At 54.8% G+C, this 19497-nt stretch overlaps 2 protein-coding genes across 3 annotated transcripts in view; one reads left to right on the forward strand and one right to left on the reverse strand.

The window, feature by feature from the left end:
* The window catches only part of RPTOR (regulatory associated protein of MTOR complex 1), a 147732-nt gene extending 145668 nt beyond the window's left edge, over window positions 1-2064 (reverse strand). For both annotated transcript variants that reach the window (XM_035568718.2, XM_035568717.1), the window contains exon 1: window positions 1903-2064. In XM_035568718.2, the coding sequence (XP_035424611.1) occupies window positions 1903-2064 (162 nt within the window). The remainder of the gene's footprint in view (window positions 1-1902) is intronic.
* A 14748-nt stretch (window positions 2065-16812) lies between these two features.
* NPTX1 (neuronal pentraxin 1) lies at window positions 16813-18950 on the forward strand. The gene is made up of 5 exons (XM_035568684.2): window positions 16813-17262; window positions 17371-17578; window positions 17850-18094; window positions 18212-18391; window positions 18492-18950. The coding sequence occupies exons 1-5, from the start codon at window positions 16813-16815 to the stop codon at window positions 18711-18713; spliced, it is 1305 nt and encodes a 434-aa protein (XP_035424577.1). The 3' UTR covers window positions 18714-18950.
* Window positions 18951-19497: the final 547 nt, after the last annotated feature.

A 19497-nucleotide genomic window follows, 5' to 3' on the forward strand; every position in this document is an offset into this window, starting at 1 on the left:
TTTTTAATTTGATTAGTGGCTACAGAAAGGTGTCAGAGGCCTTGAATGCTGACCAAAACAAGCACGGCTGCAACACAAAATTTGGATCGGTGAGGAACAGTGCTCTAGAGAAAGAGAAAACGAAAGAGGAGAGTTTCTGAAGTCAGCTAAAACAACAAAACGAGAGGAATTATTTATAAAGCAAGAGAGCACAACTCAAGTTAAGTGAAATCAGGAGGGCGGAAAAAAATCTTGTTCTTAAGCAAAAAGTAATTATACATAATGGCACGTTTGACCAAACAATACCTAATAAAGCTGTCCAAACGCACAACATGATCAGCACGACTCATCTTGCTCTAAAGTTACTTGTTTCGAGCTAACAGTGAAAACAGAAAGAAGCAAATGTGAAGACTTCAGTTCATTCCATTTTCTTCATTTACAAAAATAAAACTCAGTGTCTTTGAGAATGAATTCACTCAGGGCCTGATTTTGCTGAGCTCTGGGCCATGACGACTGCTGTAGCCACCGCTCTCTTCATTAAAATGATTCCCTTCTACCGTAACAGGCACGTGAAACGCGCTACAATAGAGAGAAGGCAGCTGATTACTACTAGCCCTGTACTCACGTTTATGCTGTAACCTATTGATCATCAAGGCAAAGTCGCTCCCAATTTAGAAAAAGACAGCTTGCAGATCATCAAGTAAGCAAATAGGAAGCTTCATGGGAAGGCGGAGGGATCACTAAAATAGACAAGCGAGCTCATCACACCTCCACAGTCTAGTAGAGAAATCACTTTTTTGCCAAAACCCTTTAAAGACGGCACACCACAAGACACTGCGTTCTACGGCTCATTTAAATTGGATCCTAAACCAGAAAACTCAATTCAGTCCATTAACGATCTGCCAAGTCAGATCCTTACTACATGACTCTACTCAGACAATTCTGGCTCTGCTCGAGCCTTCCCCAGCGCTTCTGAGCACAATAACCATTGGGGTGAACACCCCCGGGAACGTTTAGATTAACACACAGCCCCCCCATCCCTGCTCATGGTACCTTTGGAAAGAACTTAGTGGAAGGAGTTTCACCAGCAGTTCCCAAGTTTAGGTCACAGCGTTACAAACGGGATCATAAACGTAACAGGAATTTGGTCACACAAAAAAAATGATGCACACAGATACACGGACATCACTCTGAGACCTCGGGAATCCGGTAACAACTGAAAGCCAATTCCAAGACTGGAAGGCATGGAGCCGATTATCCACAATGTTTCTTAGGTGTTTACTTGTATATTTATTTTAGCTTAGGCTAACTAAGCCAAGACACAAACATCGCCTTGCTACAGCACACACTAAGTGCTTCATCCAATAATTATTTTCTGCCTCCAAAATCATATAATCTCAGTTTCCTCTCAGACTGAGTCACACACTCAAAGAACACCTTAATTTTATATTCCACATAACACGCTGGTGGCGAACTTCGAAACCACAAAGCTTCCGTGCACCTTCACCACCAGCCACCTGTAATGGCATTTCCTGTGCCTTGTGCTGGCATCGTTACCTGCTGATCCAGAGCGCTGCTTAAGACCTCATTAATTTTATTGTCTGCACTAAAGAACACCAAGTACCAATTCCATTTAAAGAGCTTAAATGAGGGAGCTATTCAAAGAGTATATTACGGTGAACTTGGAATTAGCATTTTCCATACAATACCCCGAGTTGGAAGGGACCTTCGAGGATCTTCAAACCCCACATTTGGGACCCGTCTGCTTCCCTCATGCACATGAGGAGCACGCAGGCTGCGGGCACGTTAGGCTACCAGATCTCACGTGGGTCCTTCCTCTGAACACAGCCCGCGGATGGAAGCGCAGCAGCCCTCAGAGCACCGACTCCTTCCCCCCCACCGCCTCCTGCCCCTCAGCCTCACCCGGTCCTTCATCCTCCAGCTCTGCGCCAAGGACTTGGAGCCTTCGATCTTCTCGCAGTGCCTCTTCTTCATAAAGGCCAGGGGCAGGTTCCAGTCCGTCAGGTCGGACTCATCCTCCTCCCCCAGCCCCAGCAGAGGCGACTGCAGCATCTCGGACTCCATCGGGGCGGCGGCGGCGGCCAACAAGTGTCCGGCGGCCCCGGGGGCCGAGGACGGGCAAGGGCGGCGGGCGGCCCCGCTCCGCGCCAAGGACGCGCCCGGGGCGAGCGGCGCCTCACGCCCGGCGGCTCCGCGCCTCCGCCCCGCGGGCAGCCGCCCCGTCAGGACGCGGGGGTCGGCGGCGCCTCCCGGCCCCTCGGCGGGCCGAGCAGCGGCGGGGCCCGGCCCGGGCCTCCCCTCGCCGCCTCTAGCCCCGCGGGCCCCGCGTTCGCTGCGGCGGGAGCCGCGCCCGGCCCATGGCGGCCCCGCGCCTCTCGCACACCGGCGGCCGCGGGCGGATCGGCGGAGCGGGCGGCGCGGCGGGGGGGGGGGGGGGGGGGGGCGGAGGGGGCGAAGGGGCGACGCGTCCCGCGGCACCGGCACCCGCCTCGGCTCAGCACCGCGGCCAGGAGGCGGCCATCTTGCCTCGGCCCACGATGCACCGCGCTACGGGCCGCCGCGTGGGACACGCCGGGCCGCGCCGGGCCGCCCGCGGTCGCCATGGTTACGGCGGGGCCCGGCCCGCGGCGAGCCCCGGGAGCCGCCCGGGGGTGGCTGAGGGGAGCCCCCCCCCCTACGCACACCCAGACACCGGGCGGCGGAGGCTCAGAGCCCGCCGGGCTGCCCCGGGACGGCGGCCATGCACCCGGGGGGGGGGCCCCGGCTCGCCCGCTCCGTCCCTGAGGGGACATCGCTCAAGGTGTGCTCAGCCGCGGGGCCGAGGCGAGAGCGGCCCGGAGGCGCTGGGGGAAGAGCTGGGGAAGGGTGAAACGGGGTCCCACGGAGCTGGGGCTGCTTCCCCTACATCCGAGGAACAGAAACTGCCCTCCTCGCTATCAAATAAACCGGAGGTTAATTAAGATCAAACAGCGCTCCTCCTGAAGGTCCTCTGAGTGTTTGCTCTTAGCAGTAGTCAAGTCCAACTGCATTCATATCTATACATACACATTCACAGCTATACATAGTGTTTTAAAGGCGAAAAAAAAAAAGTATTTCAAAGCATAGATCAAAGAATGCACGTATAATTTGATTTATAGAATCGTATTAATCATTAACATTGTCAGTGTGTGTACATCCATGCGATAATGCGTACTCCAAAGACCTTTCTCCAGATGGGAAGAGGCTGCTCCGTGAAGGCAACGTTTGCTTTTCTCATTTGCTTGGCTGGCTGAGCTGGTTCATCGTTTTACGGGTGCTTTATGCAAAGCGCTTGTGGCCGTGGTTCTGCTCACCTTGAGTGAATTCCTAACGCCGACAGCAGCCGCACAAAATGGGAGCAGCAGTCCCAGCACGCTACCTGCAGCGCTGCCAGCAGCTGCACGGCACAGATGGGTCCTCGCACGGGCAGTGCCGGTCGCTAATCCCGGCTCCCGACAGCATTAGGGAGCGTGTGCCGGGGCCGGCGCCTGCCCCGCCGGAACGTGCTGCTCGGCAGCACTGGAAGCCACAAATACCTCTGAAGGACACAGCTGGCAGAGGGCAGCGAGCACAGATGTGCCGCTCTTCACACAGACAAAGCTTTAAAGCAGCGGCTTGTTAAGATATGGGCCGTGTGTTCTCACAGTGCCCTGGGCGAAGTCCATAGCCTGTGCCAGAAGAGCCGTGTCTGTACCCCCATTCCTGCACAGACACATCCTTCCCCTTTATTTCAGGGACTCCTCCAAACCCCTGCCCTGCTCCCAAGGTTCCCAGTGCTCCCCTTCTGCCATCCCACCCACACCTGCACCTCTGCTCTGTTCCACTCGAACAGGGACAGGGAAGGTGGCAGGAGGAGGATGCTGGAGAGCAGAGCTGCAGCGATGGCTGGGCCAGGGGGACAAGGACCAGGGGGTGAGCTCAGGCTGTGCGATCCCTGTCTGTGGCTGCTCTGACCCGCAGCGCTCCTGTGCAGCTTCCAGGCACACCTCAGGCCTGAGCTGTGCCTCTCCACCTTGCTGCTCCGCTTGCAGATCCACTCTGCCCTCCCTAATCACATCCTTTCTTGTCATTGCTGGCCAGGATTCCTCATGCTGCCAGTTTCTCCATGCTGAAAGCAGCATGTGATGCATGTCACAACCATCAGGATTCCCCATTTCCTTGCAGAGGAAGCCCTCAGGCTGATTCTGAGAAAAAAAAGGAAAAAAAGAAAAGAAAAAAAAAAGATTAAATTGATAGATGACAAGATCTTCTTGCCTTAGAATAACAGGCTGATAGGAAGGCCCTGCATGTCACCAGTTCTTTATACCTGCGCGATAAAGAAGCACAGCGTGCTGGCTTAGCAGCCCTTTATGCCTTTATGTCCACACCATGCCAGGTGAAGCTGTATACAACCTTCCACACAAGAATAAATCCAGCCTTGTTTACAGGGGTGCCCATGGGTGCAGGCACACGCAGGATCAATCCAGCCTCAGGCTGTATGACCAGGGCAGGCCCCGTGGCCTCTGCAGCCCGGCCACGTTCCCATTTCGGGAACAACTGCACATCACAGCTCTCCTCGCAGTTTTCACAACAAATAGTCCTCCAGGCTTTGTGCAGTAATTCAGGCAGGATGGAGCCTTTGCTACCACAAGGATTTGGATTTTATCACTGGGGCTGACAGTTTCTGAGATGGGGATGGGATGACATAATCTCCATGCTAAATACATGTTATTTTTTTTAAGGCACGATGAAAAGGGCATAACATTCAGTTTTAGCAAAGCCGCAACTAGAAATTTGCGAACTGACCAGAGCCCGTAAATATCAAATGAAAAAATGTATCTGCACTTTATCAGATCTCTGAATAAGCCTCACAAATATCCTTTTTTTTCTTTTTTTTAAAGGACACATGCTGCAGGTCAGCAGGGATCAGTCTCCATTTGAATTCCTAATTTTTCAAGTTTTGATGGAAATCAGAATGAGTTGATTTATTCAAATATAGCACTGCCAAGCAGTTGGCCCTGGTGGCATCTGCTCTTTGATAATGCAAATCTTCAGGACGGTGGTCATGGGCTCTCTTTGATCATTCGCAGCTATATGCTTTAATCAAAGCTACTCACCTTATTTCAGTCTCCATAGGGCAAGGACCAGAGGGAGACATAAATAATCTTCCATTTATATCTCCATAAAAAATAGTTATTAGAAGTGATGCCTTTCCCTAGGCTTCTTTCATTTCACTCCATAGTCCAGTGTCAGGTCCTGGTTTCCCTCATTCTGGAGAAAATTCTGCAGCTTTTACTCAGACAAAATATTTCTCAACTTCGATAGACCATGGCATGCCCCATGCCACTAGAGTACATAATCTAGGCTACGTACGTGCTTATCCTGCTGGGCTATGTGTGGTCTTTCTTAATGTCCTGACTTATTTATTTTTAATGTTTAGTTCATACTTCTACAGTATCACAGGCTCTTAAGACCTCCAGTGATCGAGTCTGCTTACCTTCTCCAGCTATGTGCTCAGCAGCAATTTTCCATCTTAAAATTAAAGCAGGTGCTTCGTTCCTACCTTTAGTAGACAGAGAGAACAATTTATCCTCTTTCACCCTCTCTTATGTATATGAAAGCTGTTTTCAAGTCATCTCAGTTACTTCTTCTCCAGACTAAACGATTCTTTTAGTCTTTGTTTTCGGATCCCATGTCTAGACCTCTCACCCTGCTGCTCCTCTCTGGACTCTCAGTCCCCAGTCGTTTCACAGCTTTCCTGAGCTGTTCCCAGACTTCTCGCAGCGTTCTGGGCACAGCCTCGTGGGCAGGGGACGATTATGTGTTTTACTGCCTGCCTACTTACACATCCCAGTAGAGTAGTAGCTCTTTTTGAATCAGGATAGCATTGTTGACTCATATTCAGCGGGTGATCCTCAGTAATCCACTGATTCCTTGTCACCATTGTCCTGGAGGTACTGTAACCTCTTCTCTCTTCTGCACCATTCATTAGTGTTACCACACACTGAGTGAGGAACATTGCATTTTTCCGTAATGAAGCGAAACAAAATCTTTCTGGGTGTCTCCAGTTTGTCCAGACCTTTCTTAATTCAAGTCCCATCCTCTGACATGCTTGAGGCGTGCTCAGCTTCGGTCCGAAAATCTGCTGCGCAGCGCCCAGCCACACAGCCAAGCCAGCCGTGGATGTTACCCAGGCAGCTGCCAGCCCCAGGCGGATCCCTGGAACACCCCGCTCCTCCCCTGGAGGCAGCATGGCCCCGGTAACTCGCACCAAGCATACAGCCCGCCTGGCGATCAAACAGCCAGCTCGCTGGGATTTCATCTACACTGCATTTGCTTGACCGCTGCGCGCCGCGTGATTTCGGGGGGTGGCCAGGTGGGTGTCTGTGTCAGAGCAAGGCATCGAGGCCTCTGCGAGAGCAGACCGAGGTCCAGTCGAGCCAGTCGATAGAGCCTGGCAGTGCAATTCATCAGCACAAGCGCCAGGTGAAGCGAGCTGTGTCCTGAGCTTGGTTGGCTGTATTGACTGGGTCTCTGCCTGCTTAATGAAGGAAAACATGGCTATACTCAGTCTGGAATGCCAATTATGTTTCAGTGCTGTGAAAATACAACTGGGAGTCCCACAGTCAAACATCTGCCTGCCCGCAGGCTGAGTTTTTCCCTTTGAATTCTTTGTGGCACTTACTTATTGCTTCGCTGGGTTTGCACCCCCCCTAAAACACGCACACGCTCCTGCTCACAGGCAAAACCTCGCTTGCTGTGCTTCACGCTGGGGTCTCGCTGCATTTCAGATGGCTGTGTGCTTCAGCCCCAGTTTTATCTTTTACAAAACTGAGCCCTTGTTTAGCAAATCTGTTCTTGATTAGGGCAGCATAGTAAAACCCTTGTTCCTAGGGAATCTAGGGAATAGAAATGTCACATCAAGTAAGGCACATTAACTGAAGTCCTAAAGACCAAAATGCAGGATTATCTTCCGGAAACACACTTTGACAAATTCTTCCACCTGCCACTCTTTTTACTGAAAAATCCTCCTATCTTGGTCCCTGTCAGCGTCCATTGTTTTGCCCTATTCAGCCAGCTACTTCTAATTCCACTCTTGGGTGGGAAGAAAGAAAGATACGTAAAGAAGAACTATTCATAAATATCAAGAGAGATTTTATCTTTAATTTTCATTAGTCACATTCACAGGTCACCAAATGAGTCAAAGTCAGATTCAAAGGTCTGTGCCCTGAGCTAAAGGTCTATCCATTTTAAGGCTCCAAGAGTAAGTGTATGTCTGTGTCCTTATGCGTGAGAAGACATCCCTTCCCCACGCATGGACTCTCAGCCAAGTGTTATTTGTACAGCCATAGCCAGGGCTGTTTTAAGCATTTAGGGGCTAACAACAAGGTTTGTTTTAACACTTTAGTCAGGGAAGCTTTATATCCTGGAGACAGTAGGTAAAATATTTATTAGGAAGAATATCTATTTTTAACTAAGCATGATTTCATTTCTATTATTTATGCATGTGCAGCACATAGACTTCCCCGCTTCCCTCCTTGCAGTAAATGTGAGTCGGAGACTTGAGGCTGGGAGCGGAAATTGGAGCCTGGGGAGGACGGGATCAGGAGGCAGGTGAAAAGGGGGTGGTTGTTGTTATGTGCCAAATCACAAAAAAATGATACACATCAAAAAAATGATTCATAAGATTGACTCTTCATCTTGTAACAGAATCCCAGTGACCTCCCCCTGCAAGGAAGAGAACCGGGGGGTATATTCCCACCACGGGCATGCTCTTCCTCACTTGCTTCTCTGGATACACATACACACAGGCAGAGAAATGTCCCGGTGCTGTTGAGAACAAGCTGTGGTATCAAACCTGCCAGATTTGGTGTCGCAAAGTACCCTCCTGCCTTCCTGCCAAAGGCCCTGTAGTACAAAATACCCTCCTGTCACCACTGTTGCTGCAAGGCCTGCTTTGCAAGCAGCTTACCTACAACCCAGGACTCATGGTGGTGTCTCAGGAGAACAGCAAACCTGAAGCTTTCCCCTGCCAAGACAAGAAATGGGGGGAGAAAACCGAGGGCAGAAGACGAATCCAACCAGGAGCAGAGGAAACCACCACTAAAGAGCAGAGGCAAACTGAGTCTCACCGTCTCATGCTGCTCTCAGCGAGCAAATCCAGATCCACACACGCGGCCACGCAGCCCCGCTCTGCACGGACTCGGTTCCTGCAGCACAGGAACCCTTTCAGCACTGTGAGGACAGATTTCCTTCTGGAAATCCGCTCTCATCAGCCTCTGAACATCCCAGGGCTGACACCCGGGAGGCAGCAGCCTGTTGGAGGAGACACAGAGGGGACCTGGGGAGGGCTGGGGGTGGTGGCCGCAGCACTTCACCTGCTGGTCGTTCCCAAGGCCCCCACCCCTGATGCTGCAGCAATGTGCTGGTGTGAAGACACTCAGGTGGCCTTGAGATTATGGGAGACAGAAAATGGGCGTAAACTGTGTCTTAGTCAGGGGTGCCCCATTAGGAGTGTGATGGGATTTTTCTCTTCCCTTGAAAAGGCCAGAATAAATAGTAGGTCAAAAGTCTCTCCTTGCCCTTTTAGTGGAAGAAATGGTTTGCCATCAGGGGAAATTTTTCACCAAGGAAAAGGGGAGAGAGAAGAGGTGATGCAGCGACCATAGCAGAAAATTTGGGAGTTCTGTCTTTTCTCTTTGCCACCACTAAGCTACAAAAGGGCAAGTTTCCTGATGAATTAGCAGCTGTAGAGTTTAGTTAATGAGTGTATTTGACATCCTTGGATACAAGGTAGTGAAGACGTTAGAAGTAATTTGGACTGTGAAGCAATAGCTGCATTTCACCCCAAAGGTGGCTTCAGTTCACTGACAAATGTAAAGATTTCTGCATTCCTGCTTGCACTGTGGAGACTTAAATGACCACTCCAAAGACGGACAAAAATTGGTTGCTTAATGGAGATGTTTTTCTCATAAAGCCTGAGTGAAGCTGCACTCAATACGTTTGGGGATACGATAGATTAGATAGTTTGTAGAATCCGTTAATAGAGTTCTCAAAGCACTTCACTATCCATCTCAATGAAAGGCGTTATATAAATGTAAGCTCATTTGTTATCATTATCTTTCTTTGTCTCTTCACAATCTGTATAATTTGCTAGGTTATCAGGCTATGTGTGTTTAAAAACACATGATAGATGTAACCTCAGCAGACAGTCACTGGTTTTCTCGTTCTTAAGAGCAGAAATCTTTCCTTAAACACTCTGTAGCCGGTATAGATCCATATCAGCTCTGACTCAGCGACAAAACAAAGCCAATACACTAGAAATAGAAGCCAGTGAATTCTGCTGGACCCTTCTGAGCCTGTCAAAAGCATTCAGAGCAGACGTCCCATTTTCCAGTGTACCTTTCAGCAAGCACACCTTCCCACAGAGGGCAGGCTGGGCTCCACGTTCTCCTGAACCAGAACTGAGCCGGCTAATAAGGAGTAACTCAGCATTTTACTGGACGTTGCTGAGAAATTCTTGTACCGTCTTCTTGAACATGGGAATTGGAGAGCTCTTTCATGGAGCAGCCTTTGGAAATGCCCAGCACAATGATGCAGAGATTGCTTCAGAATCAGAACCACGAAGGTCTGGTTTTATGTTGAGCGAAGAAGAGGCAACAACCAAGAGACTTGGATGCAACCAAAACAAACCCTGAATGGAACATACAGCCTGGGCTGCCCCATGCAATGTTTACCACTAATGTCCTTTTAAATGGGGAAATCCAAAAATCTCTTCCTACACCCAAGAAATGTAACTGTCCATGGAAGCAGCATGCTTCTCTAGTCCTCTTTTTACCATTCCCGTGAAATAAACCATCTGAGAACTTTTCCTTATGCCTAGGATATTTCAGACTCAGATTCCTGATACAGAGTGACACGATGATCAGCATTTATTTTCTAAGTCCTGGTGGGCTTCATGGCTGATATGCTAGCTGCTGAAATTCCAGCAGGTTTCAGAGAAATAATGTGACCAGACTTATTATAATTAATGGAAACAAGATGAATATATACACGAACTTCTCATTTACACTGGGGAACATCCATACAGCAGGAAAGTAAAGGCTTTTCAACATGGTAAAATAAGCAGTACATAAATCTCATGTGTGAATTTATAGTACACTAATGACTTCCCATTAAACTGCTGATTGAACAGTCAGGATGTGGCAAGCACGAGAAGCTTACTCCTCTTCCAGAGACCATGCCAAGAGTTTCTGTCCTTGGAAGCAGTGCAGCACAGCTAGCGTATTCTGGGTTCACAGTTTAACTTATTTTAGATTTCTCATGCAGAAAAGCCCTAAGAAGCGAGGCAACCAGACCCACAGACCACATACTGACAACATTATTACTACGCACAAGCCAAAGCCGGGCATTGCTGATGTTCCCAAGTTCGGATGGCATTCAGCTCTAGAAGCAAAGTGCAAAGTACTGTAACAGATGCTAAAAGACATGCGCACCCCTCCAGGTGTCCTGGAGCCCAGAGTTTTGCAAGTCTTTCACCTCCAAAAGATCCTGTTTCTGCTGCCTATCCCAGTGCTGGCTGTAGCCTTCACTGGGCCCCTGCCACTCGCTGCACCTTCAGCTCAAGAAGCGCCAGCTCTGCTTACCGGCCAAAACGTCTCCAGCTCCACTTACTGCCTGGAAGCAGCTTCTGTGTCATTCCAGTTACACTTACTACCTGCTGCTTAAATCTTGGAAGAGGAATCAATAACGTACCCAGCCCTAATGGCATCCTTGCCAGCAGAGAATCTTCAATGTCATGAGAGCTCCTCTCCCCACTAAAAGCTACATTTTAGGTAAGGCTCATGCCTCGCAGCGGGCAAACGCGATGAATTCCTATTGCATTAGAGCATTTTTATCTCTGCTGCCTTTAAAACCTTGCTGTGTTTTAACCGAACCATCACCGACCAACACAAATTGACTTTGGCACCCGCAGCCAGTTCCCTCGCCCACCACCAAGGGAGTGCCCAGCTTCTCCCGGGGCACGAGCAGGCGCCTGGGCAGAGCTCCCTGCTCCAGGGCTGGTGTGTACCTGTGCCTGCACACAGACCCGCACGACTCCGACAGGCTGCCCCTCTGCATCCCGTGCACTTGGAAGCCCCTCCAAAGCCATCCTGCTGTCTGTCCATCCGCCCTTCAAATCCCTCCCGAAGGCGCACATGGAGGCATGCCCAGCCTCCACACACATTAACATAATAAAGCAGAAGGCGTGGGAGAAAAAGAGCAGGAGACTGAGAAAAATAATAAATAATCACAGAAAAAACTGGGGCACAACAGTGTCTCTGGCTTTTGATGTTTTCCTCGCATCCTGCCCCGCCTTTTCTCCTGTGAAAATGGAGCGCTGCAAGGTGGGACGAAGCCCCGGAGCCACGGGGACATGGGGCTGTTTCTGGACGGAGGCAGTAGCAGGATTACAGCTAAATATTGAAGCTATCAAAGCAGCTTAAGGGATTTAGGAACCCACCCCCCATTATTATCCTCTCTGTAGTGGGGGGAAGCGATCTTTTGCAGAGACCTCAAGCAAACACCAGGACTGTGCTGGCTTCTGAAACACCCCATGATGGTTAGGAATTTCTCCTCCTTTTTTGGACAGAGAAAAAATCACGAGTGTGGTTTCTTATGAGAAACGGAGTCACGGTTTGTCCCTGCCGGCAGCCCCGCGCCCCCCAGGCGGCAGCAGCAGGGCCAGAGCCCGCCGGGGCCGGGAGCTCCACGTGCAGCCAAGGAGCCGCGTCCATCACCCGCTGCCACCTGCAGCAGGTAAATCCCAGAAAGCCAGAAATGACTTGAGGGATGGTCTTGGAGGAAAAGCTGGTGGCTCTTCTGACGCGTGTGCGTATGTGCGGATAGGGCTGGAAATTACTGTACAAATCAATTCCGAAACTGAGAGGCGGATGTGGGATGTTTTAAACCTGCCTCCATTCAAATCTGCTGCTGAAGAGTCACAACAAAACTTCATTAACAAAACATGATGCTGGGCCCTGGTCCTCCTCCCGTCCCCCAGTTCCTGCTGCAGGACAGCTCCGCTGACGGTAAAGAGATTTTTAATTTGCGCCAGCGTAAGGCGGTGGAGAAGGCTGTCTCTGATCTCTACAAAGGCATCAGCATCCTCTCCTTAGGGACTCCTGGGCTCACAGCTAATTCCCCGGCAGCCTGCACAAGACACAGACCAGCTCCTGTCCTAGAGCCCTGGGGCACAGCACGCATTTCTGACTGTGCTCCTCGGGCGTTACCGCCTTCTTCCCGCACAAACCAGACCCTGGATCGGTAAATGGGGTGCAGTGAGAGCAGAGAACCTGGGAACCTGGCCCCTTTTTGTCTCATTTGTGGCTGCTAACCAGAGGCACAGGTTAATGCTCAGTTCTGCTCTCCAAAGAAGCCTCTCGCAGCTGGCAGGAGCCCAGCAGGAGCCCGGTATTGGCAGACGCCAAGTGTGAGCACTGCTCCTCTTCCAGCCCATCGCGTCCTGCGCAGGGAGCATCACCCGGAATCCGAGCCCCTTCTGCAGCTCTCCCTGCAATTTTGGCTAATGCAAGATCAGTCCTCAAGCAGCCAAAATGATTTCTCTGCTACACTTTTAAGGGAATGCTGCAGTTTTAAACCACAAATTAAATTTTTAATGAAACTTCATAACTGTTGTACCCAAATGTAATGTAATATTGATAGGAGCTGTGCATCCAGCTAGCATGAGATTGCCCTAGAAAGCTTTTTAGGATGTTATGCAATATATAGCTAAATTAATTATTTGCAATGAAAGGACCTACGTCCCTATAGCATCACTGAGACATACCAGTATGGAGAACACACTTTTCATTCTCACTGGCTGTAAATGTCAGGCAATTTAGAAGGAAACTGACTTTTGAGATGGGAAGAACAAAAGAAAGGGAAGGAAAAAAGGAGAGAGATCGAATGTGTGAGTGAGAGAGGGAGAGAAACAGAGAGGGAGAGATCTGCAAAGAAAGACTGCAGCAAAATGCAGCAAATTTCAGAACTCCAGTCCAAAGTGTTTGTCTGCTACAGGAGGGAATACTCTACCTTACAAACAGTGCGTTTGCACTAGCTACACACCATGCTCAGGCTGTTCTAATGAGATCTGTAAATTTTTGAAGGCATTAAAAAAAGGAAAAATTTTGCATATATTCTCCAGACTTAACCACGGAGCAGCTCAGAGGTGTGTGCTCATTTCAGGCGTCCCGTCTGGCTGCACAAGGCAAAGGGCTTTGGGAAGCACCCTGCTCCCGCGGCACCCACGCGGACAACGGTGCTGTCGTGTGATCAGAGGTCCTGTCCTTGCTGTGCCCCCAAAAAAAAACAAGCCCTGATATTAAAAAACAGCCTCACTCCACTGCTGTGTCCTGCCCTAAGCACGCTGGGGCTGGGGGTGCAGCCAGGAGTGGGGCTGCAGGGGGTGGCCCCGGGGGCCTCAGAGGCACAGCCAGCGGCTCGGCTGCCCAGCAGCTGCAGGCACAAACAGGAGGAGCTGGGTTTCTCGCTCGGTGAAGTCTACCCATTACTGTTTCCCATTGCAAAGCTGTCTCCATCCCATAATGGATCATATTGCTCCCACTGCACAGAGGAGACTTAGCTGCAGAATCAGCGTTCCCCACAGGAGAATGGTTTGTGTACAGCAGGCTTCAAAACAGGAGAGAAAGCTTCCACTCCCTGCTCCCCAGGGCTCTGGCTCCTGGGATTAAAGAGATTTGTCCACTTTAAAATGTCCTTTACGCATTTGTAGCTCTGCTGTGCTTACACAAAGGTTAGCTTTGGACAGACTGAATATTTACGTACTGCACCTCTGCACTGGACAGCTGGCCAAGGGCACCGGAGAGTCAGGGCTTCTGGTCCCCAGGGGCAGCACCTTGGGCCACCCAAAATTACACACGTCCATCATGAATACAAATGCGCCTGCTGGCTCCTGTTCAGAACTAAATCATCTCCAAGGGTCCGTGATAGCTGCGCTCAGCTCTTTTCATCTACAGAGCAATAAATCAGCTAGCTACAGAGAACGCTTTGGAAGAGGCGAGAAAAGAGTTAAAAATAATAGGGGCTCCATTATTCCATTATACCCATACAGCTCCTAAATCTGCAAAAGCAATAACAGATCCTACTGCATGATTCAGTGATTCTGGAAAAGCTGAAATCTTGATCATATTTTCTCGTTCTTTCCTCACATTAGGAGACACGGGGGTTATTTTGCTTATCTATTGTAGTGCAGCTTTGTTGTTTTTTCCTATCTAGGTATTTATACGGCCTCCATCACCATAGTATCGGAGTGTTTATTTTACTGCACCTGTCACCTTGGTCTCATCTCAGCATAATGTACTGTGGATGACAAAAGATTCCCAGTTAAATTGGTTCAGTGACATGAACAGCTTTGTCAATACCATGCAGATGTTAACAGCAGTGGGTACCAATTCAGCTGCCTCTAAGACCAGTTTTACACTGGTGTAATCGCATTGCCTGCAGTAACATTATTTTTAGTTTGCATTCCTGCCTGTGGCAGAAGAATTAGACCTGCAGTCTTTTCAGCCTTTTCCACAGCATCCCCTATTCCAAGGGAAAAAAAAAAAAAAAGAAAAAGAAAAAAACAGCACAGAAAGGGAGAGCGGCCCAGAAAACCTCCCCTGCCTGTCCCCCTCCTTCACTCGCCTCTGCCCCAGTCTTGTTGCAGCCAAATGCTGTATGGCGCAGAGAGCAAAGAAGAGGAAAAGTAACCACTGCAATAAAGCCAGAAGTGAAGAACCCGGGGGGAAATGCAGACTTTTCCCCAGCAGGTCCTGAAACAAAGCACACGGCACCGGAGGTGAGCTCCTCCAGGGCTTTTCGGCCCTGAACTGTTGAGCAGGGGCAGGACCAGGCCAGGAGCAGAAGCCACAGGAAGGACAACGAGGCTCTGTGAGCCCACAGCCCACGTAACCACGTAAGCATTGGGACGGTTTTGACGGAAGAGGACAATGAAAGCGCCCCAGGAGCCCAGCGCAGGCACTGCAGAACCGCTGCCACCTTCCCAGGCTTCGTGGCCACTTTGTCCCGGTGCTGCGCCCAGTTCTGCACATCAGTGGCCGTGCCCAGCCGAGGCAGAGGGGGGGATTTGACAGCTTTGCCATACGCTTTCCGCTGTGCCCAACAGCCTCAAGCCTCTGGGTTTGGCCATGAAATGCTGCTTTAGCTGTAACCTGCAGAGTTCTGCTGGATGAGGAACTCGCCTCCCCAGGGCAGCTGAGAAAGCCTGCGAGAAGGAAGCGACGGAAGCGCTTTGTGCCACGGTGGTGTGTCATAAAACTCTCGGGGCTAGGTAAACGTTTGCAACAGAAAAGGCACCAAACTGAGTCACTGGGCTGCAAACGGTGCCCGTGTGCGCCAGCTCCTGCGGAGCGCTCCTCGGGTCTGCGCTCCAGGGCGGAGAGAAGAGGGGAAAGGGCCACGAAGGGGCTCTTCTGCAGCTCCACGGCCGGAAAGACAGACCTTGTGTTTTACTGACCCACCTCGCTAATAAATTAATTGCTTCACATTTCGCAGGAGAACTTGGCGTTATGTAAATACTCCGGCCCCGCGGGCTGCTGCAGTGCAGGGGCGCTGGGGCAGGCGGTGAACTGGGCTGGGAGGTCCAAATTCACCGGCGGTGCAGCAGCAGCAGCTCGCCGCCCCAGCAGGTCGGGTGCTCCCCAGCACCTGCAACACCACAGAGCGGAGGCACGGCTAAAACCAGCGGGTGGGAGAGGCCCTGGGGCCGGGGCTGGGGCCGGGGCTGGGGCCGGGGCTGGGGCCGGGGCTGGGGCTGGGGCCGGGGGGGCCCGCAGCGCTCAGCGCTCCCGGCCACGGGAAGGCTCCGGGGCACAACCGCGGGGGCGAACCTCGCGCCGACGAGGACCGGGCGCGGGAGGTGAGGAAGGCGGCGGTCCTGCTGGCCGCTGGAAGGCCGGATCCAAACGGCACCTGGGGAGGTTTTTTTTTCTTGCTTAAAACGAAGAGAAGCGATCGCCTTCCCTCGCCCACAGCAGCGCCGCGGCTCCAGCACCTCGCTGCGCCTCCTTCCCAGGACCGCGGGGAGGGGGGGGGGGGGGGTCGCGGTGCCCCGACCTCGCCCGGCGCCCTTCTGCCCCCCGAGCCCCCAGCGGGGGCCTGCCCGGCACCGGGGGGGGGGGGGGGGGAGGACAGGGCGGCGAGGGGCCGCTTCGGCGAGCCGCGAGCAGCGGGGCCGGGACCGTGCCGCTCCCCACGGCGGCCCCGAGGTCCGCGCCCCCCCCGCGCCGCCTCGCCACGGAGCCGGCGAGCCCGCGGGGCCCCCCCGGCGGCAGCCCGGGGAAGCGCCGCTCCCGGCAGCCCCGGCCCCGGCCGCGCTGCTCGCGGGGACGGGCGGCAGCCGGGCACCCCCGGGCGGCAGCCGGGCACCCCCGGGCGGCAGCCGGGCACCCCCGGAGCACGGGCGGGCGCCCACGGACACGCAGCCGCGGCCCGGGCGCCCCCCGCACCCCCGCAGGTGCCCGCTGCAGCCCCTCCGTGCTGCCCCGCGGCGCGCCCCCGCTCAGCTCGCGCCCCCGCACGCTCCCGCTCCCGCTCACACTCGCACCCTCACACTCGCTCACGCCCACCCCCGCGGGACGCCCCCCCCTCCCCCCCGGCCCCCGCCCACCCGCCGCGCGGCCGGGATTCCACGCGCCGTGACGTCAGGGCGCGCGGCCCCGCCCGGGCGCTATAAGAGCGGCCGCGTGCCGCAGTGGGCCCGGCGGAGAGCGGCGGAGCCGGCCCCGCACCAGCCCCGCACCCGGCCCCGCCATGGCCGCGGCGCTGCCCGCCGGGCTCCCGCTGCTGCTGCTGCTGCTGGCGCCGCGCGGCCGCGCGCAGAGCTTCGGGCAGACCCGCTTCGTCTGCACCTCGGTGCCGCTGGACGGGGACGTGTGCGCCGCCACCGCGCAGGGCGCCGGCTCGGCCGAGGAGCTGAAGAGCACGGTGCTGCAGCTGCGGGAGACGGTGCTGCAGCAGAAGGAGACCATCATGAACCAGAAGGAGACGATCCGCGAGCTGACGGCCAAGCTGGGCAGGTGCGAGAGCCAGAGCGTGCCGGACGCGCTGCCCGGCGAGCCCAAGGGCGGCGGGGCCGGCAGGAGGCAGCCCGGCTTCGCCAAGAACACCATGGGGGACCTGTCCCGGGCGCCGGCCGCGGAGACCCTGAGCCAGCTGGGGCAGACCCTGCAGTCCCTCAAGACCCGCCTGGAGAACCTGGAGGTACGCGGCCCGGCCCGGCCCGGCCCATCCCGCCGGCGGCCCCCGGGGCGCGGAGCCGGGCGGTAAGTGCGGCGGTAACGGCCCCGCTCCCCTGTTCGCTCCTTGCAGCAGTTCAGCAGGATGAACTCCTCCGGCCAGACCACCAACCTGAAGGACATACTGCAGAACAAAATCGACGACCTGGAGAAGCAGGTCCTGTCCCGGGTGAACAGCCTGGAGGAAGGCAAGTTCAACCCCAAGAACGAGTCCGAGGAGCGGGGCAAGATCGAGAGCACCCTCACGTCGCTGCACCAACGCATCAGCGACCTGGAGAAAGGTACCGGCCGCTCCTCCGCCCCGAGCCCCCGGCCGCTGCCCGCGGGACGCCCCCGGTGCCCGCCCGGTGCCCGCCCGGTGCCCGGCAGCAGGAGCCGGGGGTGCTGCGGGCGCTGCCGTGCCGGGGATTAGGGCCCGAGCGGAGCCACGCCGGAGGGATTTGCTCCTCGCTGCCGTCTCAAGGCCCGTTGCATAACGGGGTGGGGAGGGGGGCAGAACCCCCCCCCCCATCGGCGGGTGGCGGGGGGTCCCAGCGCGCCTCCGCCCCGCAGGCCAGAAGGACAACCGGCCGCCGGACAGGTTCCAGCTCACCTTCCCGCTGCGCACCAACTACATGTACGCCAAGGTGAAGAAGAGCCTGCCCGAGATGTACGCCTTCAGCGTCTGCATGTGGATCAAGTCCAGCGCCTCCCCCGGCATGGGCACCCCCTTCTCCTACGCCGTGCCCGGGCAGGCCAACGAGCTGGTGCTCATCGAGTGGGGCAACAACCCCATGGAGATCCTCATCAATGACAAGGTATGGCACCGGGGGGGGGGGGGGGGGGGGATGGCACGGGGGGACTCGCTGGGGGGGGGGGGAGGGGCAGGCATTGCGGGGAGGGGGGACCGCCAGCACCCTGACCCCCACCCCTAGGTGGCCAAGCTGCCCTTTGTCATCAACGACGGCAAGTGGCACCACATCTGCGTCACCTGGACCACGCGGGACGGCGTGTGGGAGGCCTACCAGGACGGCACGCAGACAGGCAGCGGCGAGAACCTGGCACCCTACCACCCCATCAAGCCCCAGGGCGTCCTGGTGCTGGGCCAGGAGCAGGTAAGGGCCGGCGGAGGGGTGGGCGCAGGGCTCTGAGCCCTGCCGGGTGCCCCCCCCCCCCCCCCCCCAGCCTCAGCCCTGACAGCCGCCACCCCCGCAGGACACGCTGGGCGGTGGGTTCGACGCCACGCAGGCCTTCGTGGGGGAGCTGGCCCACTTCAACGTGTGGGACCGTAAGCTGAGCCCCGGCGAGGTGTACGGCCTGGCCACCTGCAGCAGCAAGGCTCTCTCGGGAAACGTCATCGCCTGGGCCGAGGCCAACATCGACATCTACGGCGGGGCCACCAAGTGGACTTTCGAGGCCTGTCGCCAGCTCAACTAGGGCCACGGACAAGCGAGAGAAGCCTCCTCATTGGGTTCTTTTATTTTTGTTTTCCTCCTTTTTTTTCCTTTTTTTTTTTTTTTTTTTTGCGCAAAAACAACTGAGAACGAAGCCACGGGGCTGCCCGCCCCCGGAGCCCCACGACCGTCTGGTTTCTGTCTTGCCAACGTCCTTCAACGCCTGCGTGCCTTGGCCTGGCGCGGCTGCGCCCCGTCCTGCTCCCCTCTCCCCCCCCGGTCCATCTCCCCGCTTCGCCCGGCCCCGCTCCAGCCCTGGGCATCATCGCCTTAAAGGCTGCGGCGGAGCGGGGCACCTCTCCCTGCAGCCCCCCGGGGGGGGGGGGGCAGCGCTCCGGAGCCGGTGGAGGACTGCAGCCCCCCCAACCTGCTCGTGCTCCCCCCCCGGGGCCCCTCGCCACCCCTGGAGCTGGGGCTCGGCAGCACCCAGGGCTCTGAGGTGGCGAGGACCCCCCCGCCCATTCTCCTTCCTGCCCCGGGAGGGGTAGAACCTGTGCCCCCCCCGGCTGGCACCGCTTCCCCAGCACCACAGCCATAGCCCTGGGCTGCGGGGCAGGAGCGGGGCCCCCCCCAGCCCCCTCGCTCCCCGACCTGCCTCACTCAGGTACGTCCTCCCGGCCGCTGCCTGCAGCCCCCAAGGCCTCCTCCGCACCGTAGCTGGTGGAAAAAAAAATAGCCTTTACCATCCCCGGGAAGTTTAGCTACCACTGAGAAGTCTGAAGCCTTTCTGCTTTTGATAATACAATATATTGTTTCTCTTACTGTAA

Source organism: Cygnus atratus, chromosome 18, assembly GCF_013377495.2.
Source record: "Cygnus atratus isolate AKBS03 ecotype Queensland, Australia chromosome 18, CAtr_DNAZoo_HiC_assembly, whole genome shotgun sequence".
In the NCBI taxonomy this organism is placed as follows: domain Eukaryota; kingdom Metazoa; phylum Chordata; class Aves; order Anseriformes; family Anatidae; genus Cygnus; species Cygnus atratus.